Source organism: Olea europaea, unplaced genomic scaffold (assembly GCF_002742605.1).
Source record: "Olea europaea var. sylvestris unplaced genomic scaffold, O_europaea_v1 scaffold231, whole genome shotgun sequence".
Taxonomy (NCBI): Eukaryota; Viridiplantae; Streptophyta; class Magnoliopsida; order Lamiales; family Oleaceae; genus Olea; species Olea europaea.
In genome coordinates this window covers 188,774-204,178 of record NW_019241194.1, presented here as the reverse complement: position 1 = coordinate 204,178, position 15,405 = coordinate 188,774, and the positions used below count along the sequence as shown (strand labels likewise).

The following is a 15,405-nucleotide window of genomic DNA, read 5'->3' as shown; positions in this document are numbered from 1 at the left end:
TTTAGGGCTAAAAAAAAAAAAAAAAAAAAAAAACAATAGATATGGAAGCCTACAAACTCTCACTTGAGACTTGGTGGAAGAAGATCCCATACTCACTAGCACAAATTACTTTTGATCCTACTCTTAGTCTTGTTTACCAATTCATCCCCTCGATCTTTTTCTAATAAGTTAAATATATTTGGAGACTTTCTCACATTTGGGACATGATTGGTATATAGTACTGACTGGACTAGACAATACAAAAAGGAGAACTTTTTAACTTCTTCTTTTTTTCCCCTTTCGAATCCACCACAATGAACACACCATAGAAGTAAAAAGAAATACTCAGCATGGAAACATATTACATAGTGATTCAGAGAATAATCATAAAAGGGAATATTTAAAGTATCGATTACTACTTGCGCAGTAGAATAAAATATACCTTAAAATATGGATCACTTTTTGAAACTCAGAATCTCCAATAAATAAAGCTTGCCTTCTAACCCATGCACAGCTGCAAAAGGCACTTATACAGTCATTCAGAGACAAGCAGAAATGGGGGAGGTGTAAAACAGGTTGAAAGCCAGAAAACAATTTATAACTACTACGTGATTCAGGGCCGCAGTTATCATATGACTGCTCCGAAAAATATAAAAAAGAAAAACTAAACTACAGCTGATGTGCAGCTGTAGTTTCTAGCAGAAGAAGATAGCTGTTTCTAGTACATAAACATGCAGATTCTACCGTTAAAGGGCTTGAGGTCCTGGGCTGGGGCAGGGGTTGGTTTTTAGACACCTTTCTGTACTTTGCATGTGGCATGCTTCATGTAATTTCTTCTGCAGTATTGGGTTTTTAATTCGTGAAGTTTTTAATTCATAGTGAGATACAAAGGAAAAATGAAAAACGCGCAGGATCATTATTAGGACAATCATACTGGTGGACCATTGCTGACTATTCGGGTTAACCAACCAAGATTAGCTTCTATCATAATTTATTTAAACAGAGGCAAAAGCCTCAGTAATGGTACGCACGATAGGAAAAAGTTGTAGCAAACCTTGTAGCTAATTGTATTAAAAAAAAAAAAAAAAAATACAGAAATACAAATGTACCTACGTCGTACCAGTGAAGCTCTTCAGCCTTTGCCTAAGGCAAAATCTTTCTAAAGAGAAGCCTTACATGCAAAATATAAATATAAAATAGATCTTCCTACTTACTATAACTCCTTTTTAATCAACTGCTTCATACATGTATGTTATGTATCAATTGTTTTTTTTTTTTACATGTGGAATAATTATAGTCCTATTCTATATGTCAATACCGGCATCAATGAAATTTATAGTAAAAGGAAAAGTCATCAACTTAAAATTAGTTTAGGTTCAAGTTCAAGTCCTCCTTTCCCAAAAAGCCTATTTGACTCCCCAAATATTTATCTTATCCCTTTGTTGTTACTTGATACAGAATCGGTGGTTCAGTAGCTAAAACTTTAATTTTAGATCCTATCAGAGTTTTTACTCTCGTTCCCGTTCCTAATATACAAAAACGAGATTCTAGATTTAAAGAGCTACGAATAGGATCAATTTTAAATTACTTCATTGTGTCACAGATATTCTGTTCTTGTTCCCCACTCTTAACTGGTGTATGAATCAGTTTATTAAAGCAGCGTTCTGTCATCAACGACACCTTTAATAATGAATAAGAGCACCACAGAAAGCTATGCTTATAATTAGAATGCAACTTGAGAAAAAATCTCAAAGAATGAGATTTATATACTTATGCAGAACATGTAAGTCAAAAATAAAAACGGTGAATATGATACAGATAGCTGAATTGCACAATATACATACATTGTTTAGGTAGAGTCGTGTACTCACCAAAAACACAGCCAACAGACCACATATCAACAGCTGGGGAGTAAGAGTAAAGAGTAGATCCCAGAAGAACCTCAAGAGCTCTATACCAGAGAGTAACAATCTGAAAATAAAATTTACAGATGGCTCAAAAGATCAAATGATGGATCAAATAAATTTACCATTTCTTTGTTGACAATGCAAAATGCCTGTTTCCTATACACAATGAGACAAGGAGCAGGTGATCAATTCGTAAGTTTCCAACAAGTTCCGTACTAAAAATCCATCAAAGCTATGATTCTAGATAGAAAAAAATACGCTGACTATCATAAACAAGCTAAATCCATATCCAAACACAAAATAAGCTAAAACAGTAGGCCAATAGTGCTCATTCTTTAATTTCTGAAAATAAAACTACTTCGGCCATTAATACCAGAAGAAGCTAAATTTCAACCAATAAAGAATTAATGCAGTCTTATCAACAATAAGGTCTACAATACATTAATTAGTTTTTCAGTAAAGACTTACAGAGGGGAAGATAAAAAAGTTAGTACGTATGCTAAGCATGATTCTTTTAGAATAAAACAGGAGCATAGGTTAAGATGTATTATATGAAGAATCAATGCATTATCAGAAGAATTAAAACCAGAAATTGTATTCTGTCCATTTGATATAAAAAATGACTATGCCTTTGTTTGGTCCCTATTATTTTCAAAACACATTTTTCTCTCTTTTATTTTCCTCCACACATTCTCCAATAAAATAGTATTACACGCAAACCCAAAACTTCTCCTTGTTTTTTAACCATACATTCTTCATCAAAATGCTATTCCAAAATGAATTTTGGGCAAAAATGGAGCTCAAACAGGCTCTATGTTTTAAAAGTATAGAGTACTTCTCGATAAAGATAGAAATGAACTAAAACACAAGTCAAGAGATACGACAGCATATTCAATATATCATCGATCAAGAACTTTTAAAATATAGAAATGAAGATTCTTAACATTCATTTTGCCTTGTGTCCAGCAGAGAACTAAAAAAGGGCAAAATACATCATGAGCCACATAATCACCATAATAATGATTATTCAATGGAAATACATAGGATCTGTAAGTGTGCAAGCTTAAGCTTCAAGTAAAACTCATACCTTAGGCTTTATATAACCCATGCTCCCAGGGTCAATCTTGCATCTTCATAACTCAGGCAGGCCATGATCTTTCCTCTCTTATGAGGAGTTCATGCAATTTTGACCGTTACATCTTGAAGAAGCTGAATGAAGAGGCATGTATCATCAATTGAACAAGCCAGTCAAGCTTGGATACTGCTGACTAAATCTAAGAATGAGAACTCGATTTAATTTCAACAATTGAGCTTTTTATTTTTCAAGCTACCGCAGTCTATGAACAGTGACATGCGAGAAGTGCATGTGATGAGTTGGAATAACAGATTAACTTATATAGAAAGGGAATAAAAAGTGGTGTGAGGACAATTATGATATCGGTTTTTTTTTTTTTTTTTTTTTTTTTTTTTTTTTAATTTTCCCCACAATGCAAGAGAAACTTTCCTAAGGGGACGATCAAATGGACTACTTCATTCATTAGTCTATTTTGTACTTCAATTCATTTATCAAAGATTCTCGTGCAAGTTTGAGCATCTTGAAATTATAGCCCTTAAGTGAGAGAAGAGATACAAGTCTAAGGTACAAATTCATTGCAGTCTGCAAGAAGTAACTTCAGCAAACGAAGATTATGCTAGATTTCACAAATATACATTCATAAGTGGATAGTGATCTTGCAGAGAATAAAGCGTCAGCCAAATTCAAGCAACTACAGAGTCTAGAGTGCACATTCCACAAATAAACTTCATATCCATTGGTGTTTATCAAACATTATCCTAGTAAAGGAAAATCCATAGTTCAACATTGAAAGACAGCCAACTATTTCAAACTTTTGGCGAGCATATGACTAATGTCATAGAGATGGCAATTTATAACTTGTAAATGGTATTCACGTAGATGTATCCAGCCATAGAGATGATTCAGAATATCCCCTGAATAAAATCAAACTCATTTAATTGATCCTCTAATTTGCCAGATAGGTGTCTTTATTCGGTCTCATAAGTAGGCTAGTTCACATAAAAAGACGCAAGAAAAAAGAAGCTTCAAGTCAAGAAAAAATGACAGTAACATTAAAATTATCCAGAAGGATAGAAATCAGAAAGTAAATAAAAATCCAAAAAGCTTATCGCAAACAATGTTTTATGATGAATATACAAACATTTGCAGTACTCTTCAGAAGTGTGTGTAAGTAAAACGTATTGACAATAAGTATATATGAATTCACATTCCCGTAAAATGAGTCTAATTACTCATAGAAATTGTTCATCTCTCTTCACCATGCAAGTTTTCAGGCTGTAGAACAGAAAGTATATAGATTCAAGTACCCCTAATAGATATTTCTAACTGCTCTATCCTTTTAGCCAAATCATGTTTACCGCAGTTTTTTAACCCATCAGTAACCATGTCAAAACTCTGTGACATGGGCAATAAATTTAACTCTGTCATCTCCACCAAATAATTGGCAGCTTCAACAAATCTACCTCCACGTCCACACATCTTTATCAGCATTGTATAAACTGGTCTATTTGGTGGATGCCCCTTCACCTTCATGTCTACAAAAAAGCTAAATGCATCATTAAACTGTCCCCTTCGACATAGAGCTTTCAGGATAGGAGCGTATAAACTGGGAAACGGTTGGTGCCCCTCCTCAATGGATCTGTGAAGAATCCTAAAAGCCTCGTCAACTCTTCCAATTTTTGACGCAACACTTATCATAATCTTATATGTCTCTGTGTCAGGACAAAATCCCAGTTGGGAAACATCATTAAAAAGATTGATGCAAAAGTCAACCCCCCCAGATCTGCACACAGCTTCCACTAAACAATTAAACGTGCCAACATCTGGCACAAACCCTTCTTTGGTCATTTTTCTCACCAATCCTTTCGCAGATTCAAGATAACCTGCATTTATCAAACCATCAATCAAAAGGTCACGGCCACGCACAGGGGGATTAAAGCCCTTATGATTCATCTCCTCCAGGAACTCCTGGGCCTCTTTCATCTTTCCCACAGAACACCATGCATTTACAAGAATCGAGTAAGTCCTCTTATCAGGAACAACACCTTTTCGGATCATTCTCCGAATCAACGCATAGGCACCTTGGAAATTTTTTATCTCACATAAAGCATAAAGCAAAGAGTTGTATATCTCAATTGTTTGAGGACAACTGAAGTTTTTTAGGCGATTGAAGAGCTCTACGGCCTGGTCAATATGGCCATTCTTTCCATACTGTTCAATGATGAAAGACACGACAGAAGGTGAGATAGGGAGGTTGAGGGTTTTCATCTGGTGGGCAACCTTCCACATGGTTTCCCAGTGGCAATTGCGAGCGAGGGTATTAAGGAGCTCTTCAAACTCAAGGGTGGTGGGATCATAGTGAGGCTGATTGGTGCGGACCCAATTAAAGAATCGGAAGGATTCAATACCAGAGTGGCAGCAGCTTCGAAGGACACGGTACACTAGCTCAGAATTGACAAAGCTAGTGATCCGCATTTTATTGAGTGTTCGCTCCATGTAGATATCTCGGCGAACTACGTTAGATATGTGGTTTATGGTAGTGAAATAATCGTCGTTGGATAAACCTCTGCCACTTCCGGAATTGTTTCCTGGGTTAGAGACAGATGCCATGGTCTTAATGTACATGAAACTGCCAGCGGCACTGGCTTTGGCTGGGATAGAAGTTTTCCGAATCAGCCAGGCAGCTGACATGGAGCTACAGGTAGAAAGAAATTTTTGACAGTTGAATGCCTTCACCAAAATTTCACCCCACCAGCAGTAGGTAACTGAACTTCAATTGCCAACAATCAGGTCGGCGCAAAATTAAAAAACCCAGTACCAATTGAAACTCCAATAGGTCGTTCTTCTACACAAAAAAGTGATAATCAATGCAAGTTCACAGAGATGAATCTACAAAGCTAAACACAGATATATGCATATATTTGGCAGATAGGCAAAATCATTCTAAATATAACAGTACTCTATTTGCGCGATTGAAGAAGAAGAAGCGGCTGCATTAGGATGATCTTTCTTGATTACAGTAAAATAGAAGCAACCAGTACGAGAAGTTTTGCCTTGATTATAAGCTAAAGCTGTCTCTTTTATTTTCTATTCCCTTCGTAGTAGAGCTTTTTCATCACATGAACAAGGGCAGCACCAGCCGTCACCATGGCTTATTCAAGAAACACAAAAACCCAGCAAAAATTCGAATCTAATGATGATTAAAGCTTCGGGCTGGAATTAAGTAAATAAATAAATTGATTAGGTGCTTTTCCCCGATACATTGTGAATTGTTTCTTCAGCAAGACAGCGACAGAACGTTTAGGGTTCATGAGAGTCCACTCAAAGCCAATTTGAGCAATGCTCACGTTAATCACTTTTATTTTGACGATGAAATTACAAAAATAAAAAATATCCATTTTGATATAGTCATTTGTAAAAATGTTTAAAATTTTTCAATGTCCATTTTTACAATTATTTGGACGAAAGTATCCTAAGTGATGTTCTCGACATTTTAAATGTCGTTTCCGATATTTGAATTAGTTTATATTTCAAAAGTACATATCTGAAATCACAATATTAAATGTTTTCAATATTTCAAACGTTGTTCTCGACATATTAAATGTCTAAAATGACATATGATTTCAGACATAATATTTTTCTATACTTTCAATAAATTCTCGACATTTCTGTGTCTAGCATTAATTGTGATTTGACATGTACAATATGAAATTATTTATTTTTTCATTAAGGCTAAAATAGAGAATTTGGTATCAAATTTGGCCATTTTTGCAAAGATTATTAAAAGTTGACATTTTTTTAATTGACACATGTAAAATTGAACATTTTTGCAAATACCCCTTATTTCATTATTAACCGGATTTTAGATTGCATTTCTAGCTTATAAGAGGACTTCAAAATTTCCAAGGTAATTGAACTTTAAAAATGTTCTCCATCCATTCACAGGTTACGATTTCATTGGCCGAATTTATTAGAGGGAAAAACTCACAACTCCGTATTAACTATGGTCAATTCAGATTTCAAGTTTAAAGCTTTAAAATTAAAAAGGTGATAAAAAAATAATTGAAAATATTTTGTTAATTAAATATATTAAGATCACAAATACGTATTTATGAATCACAACATATTTATTGATCACATATTATCAAATTAATTGATCACAAATTAAAAATTTTATAGGGCACAAATTATTTTATAGTCACAAATAAAAAATTTCATATGTTACAATTTGTTCATCAGTCACAAATCAAAAGATTAATATGTCACAAATTAACCAATGATCACAACACCCAAATAATGATCACACACTTCCTATCCACTATATCGTCGTTGTCATCACCACAGCCGTTGCCATTGTCACAGTCGCCACCATTACCACCACACCAACACCAACCTACCATCACAGCCAGCAATGCCACGACCTCATCACCACCACTTAGGGATGTCAACAAGTCGAGTTGAGCTGGCTCGCGAACTGAAATTCGAGGATCGAGCTCGACTCAAGTAAAATGATCGAGCTTTTTTTGGGCTCGAGCTGGGTGTAGCAAAAGCTCGGCAAAAAAATTAGGCTCGACCCGAGCTTTTGGCTCAGGCCTTTCTAAGTCGGACAGACTCTATTCACTACTTTATTACTTGTTCATGACCCCATTTACTTGTGGAAAATCAAACAATCAAGTTTTTTACATCATTGCCGGATACAATTGTTTTGGATAAGTTTTAGTTAATTTTAGCTCTAATTGAATTTTATTGCTTTAATTGTTAGTTTATTTCATTCGAAAAATTTTATAGTACTTTTTGCTTACTTTTTCAGGACTTTGTTTGCAAAATTCGAGACCTCGTAATCTTACTCAATTTGATCTAGAGATAGAACGCACATTCAAGTTTCGAAGAAGAAAACAACTGGTAGCACAACATAAATAGAAGAGGAACACGGGGTAGAGAGTAACTTGAATCCTATTGCCATCTGGGCAATTTTGGGGTAGTAACTCTAAAAATAGCCACAGAGGATGAGAACGCAAGGCTCATACGGTAAATATATGATTCCACATGTTGTGGAAAACCAGTCAAGTATTGTTTATCCAACCTTTAGTCAGACGAACTTTCACTTGAGGACATATGTCATAAACATATTCTGGAATGTTTTGTAATTCTTTGGGAGAGCTATTGAGAACCCAAACTTTCACTTAATAAGATTCTTGGACATATGTGCAACAATCGAGTATCCAAAAGTTTCAAGCGAGGCAATCAGACTGAGATTTTTCTATACATATTGAGAGACTCAGCCAGTGAGTGGTTAGACACTTGTTCACATCAGAGCATCACCTACATGGAAAACCAATTGAGTAAGAAGTTCCTTAACATATATTTTCCATAAAAAAGGATTGCAAAGCTGAGAAATGAGATTATCACATTCCAACAGTTGGACTCCGAATGTTATTTAAAGGATTGGGAATATTACAAAAGTCTACTCGTTCAGTGCCTACAACATGGATTACAGAAGTGGTTCCAGGTACAATACATTTACATTGGTCCGCATCCAATTAGTAGGGCTGACGTAGACATTGCGTACGATGGAAGACTTGGCATTCATTAGTACACTTTGGCCTACTAAAAAAATGAGTCGAAAGAGGTTACTAGAGTACGAAGTTGGTTATTTGATAGCAATATCAGCTCAATTGGTATCATTGGCACAAAAGGTGGAACAGATGAGTGCAACTCGTATAGTTAGACCAAAATACAAGTATTATGGAGGGAATCATGAGATTGTCAACTGCATTTGGGCAGTCCTTTTGCTCAGTTAGTAATGGATGTAAATTATTCTCAAATTTTTCAAAGATAACAACACAATCAGAGTCCTAAAAGTATTATCTAGGCTGAAAAAATCATCCAAATTTTCAGTGGAGCAACATTTAGCAGGCCCAATTGGCACCACAGCAGACTGTATCGCTAGGATTTTAGTAGACCAAAAATAAGTCTTTATTATGAGATCTTATTACTAAATTGGGGGAGATCTCTACACAACACATATAAAGAAAAGATAAGGTTTTGCAAGATTGGGAAGTTGCCATTAAGAATTTAGAAAATCAGATAAGGCAAACAGCTAAACACTCTAAAAAAGATAGCCAAGAGCATTGGCGAGCAACACTGAGACAAATGCTAAACAACAAGTAATGGCAATGAGAGTTGTGGAGAAGAAACAGATTGAGACAGTCACTACAAGCAGCGGGACTCAACTTTCAAAAATCACAGTTGAGAGATAGGTAGTATTGAATAAAAATGTACCTTCCACGGTCGAAGAACACTCGGAGAAATCAAGCAGAATAAAGAATTAGAGAAAGGAAAAGTATTACAGGATCTAAAGGTTAAGGTAATCGCTCCTACCAGAGAATATGCTCCACAAAAACCCTTCCCACAAATATTGCAAAAGAGAAAGCTGGATGAATAGTTTGCAAAATTCTTGGACATATTTAGGAAGCTCATGTCAACATTCCACTGATTAAAGCTAAATCTCAAATACCAAACTATGCAAAAAAATTTAAGAAGCTCCTATCAAAAAAAGAAACTCATAGATTTTAAGACCAATAAGTTAAATGAGAAGTGCAGTGCCATATTGCAGAACAAATTATCTCGTAAACAAAAAGATCTAGGAAGTCTCAAAATACCTTACTCAATAGGATATGATTTGAATTTTAATTGTTTATGTGACTTATGAACGAGTATAAACTTAATGCCCTTTTCTGTCTATAGGAACTTAAGGCTTGGAATAGCTGAAGGACACATCCATTTTCTTTCAATTGGCAGAGAAATTGATCAAATACCCGTGAGGAGTGGTTGAGAACATGTTATCATGATATTGCCTGTTGATTTCATTGTCTTAGATAGAGAGGAGCCATGGGATACAATATTACTTATTTGGACAGATCCTTCCAATCATCAAGCTGAGCTATTATGGACTTTGAAAGTAGCAAACTAACGTCAAAAATGGATGATAAGCAAGAGAAGTTCAAGAGCTACACTACTATCGAGAAGCCATTACATAAAGAGACTACCAAAAAGAATAAGGAAGAGTGCAAATATATTACTGAAAATGTGCAACAAGGTTCAAATCTAGAAAGCATTGGTCAAGAGGAGAATGGAAAGTTCAAAGTCTGAATGGCAAAAAGATGATGCAAGGTTGAAAATTGTAAGGAGTGCAAGGGTTCAACACACTTGTTGTAACCATCATGATCAATTCTTCCATACAGTCTAGCTAAAGATTATAAACTAAGCGCTTATTGGGAGGCAACCAACCTCTTCCTTTTATTTATTGGATTTTATTATTATTATTATTTTGCATTAGATTTAGACTTGTTTCAATTGAGTTTCGGGATCATCTTCATCATTGACTCTTAGCCTAAATAAGGAAAAGCATTCGTTGAGTTAACATGAGTTAAAATTTGCATGTAACATGAAATTGGAGTTTAAACATAAAAAGAAAAAATAAAGTTTGAAAGTAATCTACGTGACCGCATGGTTCAACACCATATGTAGTCACATGAGTACATCCAAGGATCTAAAACCCGAAATTCATTTCTCCTATACTGTCGCACCGATTTATTCTATGTCACCGCATAGTCAAATCGGTGCTGATTTTTTTTTAAATGTTACGTTTTTTACTATTTTTTATTCTTTCGATTGTTTTCTTCCTCTCTTGATAGGTACTACAGATATTGCCATCAGAATGAGCTTAGCATAGTGCAAGTTGGGATACATTGACAAATAGCCCTTTACACATTTAATATAAAAAATTGGGGAGTACTTTCTTCCTTTTCTTACCCATCTTCTTATATTCTTACTTTTACTTTATGACATTAAGGATAATGTCGATTTTTTTAAGTTTGAGGGTAAGAAAAACTTTGAATTTTTATTTTTTGTATGCTTGTGTATTTTAGTGCATTTTTTTAGTAGTGCTTTAACATACATGAGAAAATTACACAAATATTGAAAAATTTGAAGAATTTCAAAAATATTTTCTTTTGTTGCGTTGTGTGCTTGTGTGGGTTAGATAGCTTAGCGGCAATGATAATTTAATTTGAGATTTAGTATTGCTTTATGAACTGCAGATATATTACATGCTTAAATTGATTAATGCTTAGCTTTTAAGAATTTGATATTATATGAGCACTAGAATTAAGTTTTACATCATGATACATAAGTTGATTTATATGCTGGATAGGTTAATAGATTGAACATAGATGCTATATTCAAAACTATCCTAAATTAATAATCCTTAGATCGAATTTAGTATAGTTTGGGGTGATTTTGTCATTATAGGAAGATATGGATGTGAATGGAGACTTCTTCTGTGAAAAAAATTATGAGTAAATTGCCTTAAGAGTAACAGATGTGAATGGGGATTATTTGTGTGAAAAATTAATGATTCTAATTTTATTAAAAAAAATAGACGTTATATCATGAGGACTACAAAATACTTTGTTTCGGTTTCATTGAAACTTGCTCCAACTCTTTTTATGTTATGTTATTTTTTATTCTATTTTTCTAAAAATAAACAATAAGAAAATGAGACAGTAAATTAGGATATTGTAATGCTCATCCTGCCTCTTAAAATTTTTGACGAGATTGAAAATATAGAAGACCACCTATTACCATCCTTATGCCCTTGGAAAAAGTGCTCGACATCATAATTGGGGAAAATTGGACTAAGTATCAGAGGGTCAATCCACCCCTATAAGAAGGTGAAAAGTGAGACTTGCTAATTGTTGTGCTATTCAATGCTATTTTGCCTTTATGTATTATAAGTTGCATATGTCCTCACACTTAACTAGCCGCAATAAATTGAAATTGAGGTCCTAAACCTTTCAAAATAGTGTCATGGAGTTCCAAATCTTTCATTTTTACCTCAAGGTTTTAAAATTTCATTTTTATGCTCGAAATCCTATACTTTTAAATTAATATGCATTTTAGGTCCCATGTATGGCTTTCATACCAAAAAAAATTGTTAGTTGACACAATCAATCACTTGATAACCTATTTTTCACTAATTTAAAGGATAAAATATCTTTTATATTATCTTATCTAATGTGAATAAAAATGAGAAAAAAAATTAAAAAAGGAATAGAAGCTTGATTAATCAAAAAAATATATAAAAATTACATCTCTTCACTTTTACCTCGATCAAATCTTCGCCCATTGTTACGGTCATCCCGTCACCCCTGTAACCACCTCACTTCAACCTTTCAACTTGGGCTACTAGTAGTTGCACTAGAGTTTAAAGACTAGATGATATTATGAGGGTGGCAAGACACCTAAAATAATAGTTTATAGGAACGTGGAAGGAGACTTATTTACCATCCTTTTTCTAAACCGTTGAACAAATTTGGACAAGGGGCTACTAGTAGAGCAAGGCCATTTGTTTGTTGTGCCTAATAGCAGTTAGAAAAAGAAAGCATGAAAGATGAGCAGAATTATTTATTAAAATTTCCATGTTAAATTATAGTTAGTCCTAGGCTTGAAAAAAGAACTCGCATTGTTTACTTTGTTATTGTTTTCTTTTGTTTATTTTTGAAGATTCTAATTTTCTTAAAAAAGATAGGACTTTATATCACAAGGACTACAAAATACTTTGTTTTGATTCTAGCTAAACTTGCTTCAAGAGTTTTTATGTTATGTTATGTTATTTTTTATTTTATTTTTCTAAAATAAACAAATGAGAAAATGAGGTAGTAAATTAGGATATTGTAATGCTCATTTTGCCTCTTAAAATTTGCGATGAGATTGAGAACAGAGAAGACCATCTATTGCCATCCTTATTTTCTTGAAAAAAGTGCTCGACATTGTAATTGGGCCAAATAGGATTGAGTGTCAGATGGTCAATACACCCCTATAATGAAAAGTGACTTGCTAATTGTTGTGCTATTATGATATTTTGCCTTTATGTAAAATAAGTTGCATTTGTCCTTACACTTAACTGGACATTATAAATTGAAAACGGAGGTCTTGGAACTTTCATAATAGTGATGTGGAGTTCCAAATCTTTCATTTTGACCTCGTAGTCTTAAACCTTTCATTTTTATGCTCAATGTCCTAAACTTTTAAGTTAATATGCAATTCTAGGTCCCCATGTATTGTTTTCATCAAACAAAATTATTAGTAGACACATATGTCACCTGATAAATTATTTTTGACTAATTCAAAGCATAAAATGTCTGTTAATATTATCTTATCTAATATGATTTAAAAAGTTGAAAAACTTAAGAGAAGAATAGAAAGTTGATTAATCAAAAAAATATAAAAAAAAATAATTACATCTTCTCACCTCGATCAAATCTTTGGCTACTATTACGGTTATCCCGTCGCCTCTTTAACCACCTTACTCACACCTCCTCGCAACAACCACTGCTTGGAGGAGAATCCTTTTTGATAAAACCACTATGGTGAAGGTCATGATAGTTGCAGACTTTGTGGATGGAATTGGGTAAGGATAGGATATGTGAAGAAGGTGGTGCATTTTCTCTTATATTTTTATTAAGGGAATTGCACCTTGTGTCACTTTTGAAGTTGACATTTATAAAAATGTAACCTGTTAATAATTTTGACAAAAATTATTACCTTAGGACTTTTTTGAACCTCTAAAAAAGTTTAAATACCTTGAATGTCATTAATTAAAGTTGATTTGATTGGATTGAAAAATAGTACAAAAAGTGAAAAACTATCACATCAAATCCACCCCATCCCCACTTTCTAAACATGTTTCCCAATTTTGTACATCTGCATTGTTTTGTAAACTCACTTTCTAAACTTATTTCACACTACAAATTCACAGTCTAAACCTATTTTACACGAAATGGAGAAGAAGACGCACACATCCATTCGAATTTGAAGGCTTCCCATCCCATAGCAACCACTTTTCCATCTCATGACCGATAACCCACACCCAGTCAGAGTACATTTCAAATTCAATTTCTGATGGTCCGTACTCGGTCCCAACTTCAAATCAGGGTAGATATCATTTTCATTTTCCTTTTGATTTAAATAATTTGAATAAATTGTGCTTTATTTATATTATGGTTGGTCGTGATATGAAGTTGAGGGAAAAAAATTCATATATAGAGTTTCGATTTAATGAGTGACTATATTCATGTTCCTAAATTTTTTTTGAGCTTTTCAAATATTCTCTTATGTAATGTTAGAATTTTTTAGTTTATTTGATTATTTGGTTGATGGAAAACCTGTATTTGTTCATTTATATTTTCCTTTTTAATTTGGAGCTTATTGTTAAGCTAAATTCTTCTTGTATTGTGTTTTAAATATGATTTGTATCAAGTTAACTCTCACTTTTTGATTTCTAGATCAGCTTAGTTACATTTTTTTGTAAGCTTGTTTATTTATTTATACATTTTGATATTTTTTATCGGGTCATTGATTCAATTTTGAATGAATAAGGAGTTATGCTTGTTTTATGATTATGTTTTCTTGAAGACTTGATTATTTGATTTGTAAGTACAATAATTGAAATGCATATGTTGGAATCTTTTTAATTTTTTATTGATTGTGATTCATTGAATCAATTTATGGTTGGTTCATGTGTCAGTCAAATGAAATTTTTGAGTTTAATCTAAATGTAGGCAGAAATCGTGATTGATATTTCTTAAATTTGATGCAATGTAGTTCAATTTGAAGATTCAACCATATGATTCATGTTAGCATATGAAGAGATTATATTTAGTTCTTATGGAATCTATATGTCGAGATAACTATCATTCTTGGTAGTTTTGTTTTGAAATTCTCGACAGTTATGATACAATGTCAAATTTGTTTCTATTGCTCTTCTATGTGTGTTACGAGGTAAATGTATTACATATCATTTGAATTTTGGTATTTTTTGCGTTACTGGTTTTTGCAGATAGATTTCAAATTTGTTCTGACAGAAGAAGAATGTCTACTTGTGCACATAGATGCTCAATAATATGAAGTTCGTCAAGACGGTTCTTTAAAAATTCTATTTGGGTCAGAATGATCTTCTAAAATTCTTGTATCGATTTTTGACAATTTTGTCCGATAAACATCCCATTTTTACATAGAATGACAAATTATGATGCTATTGGATGAGTGCCTGAAGGTCACATCAACACTGTCTTCTAGTGAAGGAGCTGATTCGGAGGTGCCCTTAGATGCTACTGGTAGATACAATAGAAAATGAAGAAGTAGCGATGATGAAGTGACACTCGACTCGAATCCAAATATTGTCTGCTTTGAACCGAACTCTGTATACTAGAAATGGTAGGAAAAGAGGAAAAATATGAAGTAATTGGAATTTGATGAATGGAAAATATTGTTGTCCCTTTTTGAATAGTTGAAATTAGTGAAACTTTGCAGGTTATGAAACACAAGTATCTAATCTTAGTACTTTGATGATGAAAAATATTGTGCAACTTATTTTCGTAT

At 33.5% G+C, this 15,405-nt stretch overlaps 1 protein-coding gene across 6 annotated transcripts in view; it reads right to left on the bottom strand.

Annotated features, from left to right (window-relative positions):
- Nucleotides 1–6,314, bottom strand: part of LOC111381467 (pentatricopeptide repeat-containing protein At5g18390, mitochondrial) — an 8,803-nt gene extending 2,489 nt beyond the window's left edge. For 4 of the 6 annotated variants that reach the window (XM_023005254.1, XM_023005253.1, XM_023005255.1 and 1 more), the window contains exons 1-3: nucleotides 2,974–6,314; nucleotides 1,851–1,950; nucleotides 422–493 (exon numbers count right to left, since the gene is read on the bottom strand). In XM_023005254.1, coding sequence (XP_022861022.1) covers nucleotides 4,261–5,652 — 1,392 coding nt within the window. In that variant the 5' untranslated portion in view covers nucleotides 5,653–6,314 and the 3' untranslated portion in view covers nucleotides 422–493; nucleotides 1,851–1,950; nucleotides 2,974–4,260. The remainder of the gene's footprint in view (nucleotides 1–421; nucleotides 494–1,850; nucleotides 1,951–2,973) is intronic. The other 2 variants (XR_002700346.1, XM_023005252.1) reach the window with 2 other exon arrangements.
- Between the last annotated feature and the right edge of the window lie 9,091 nt (nucleotides 6,315–15,405).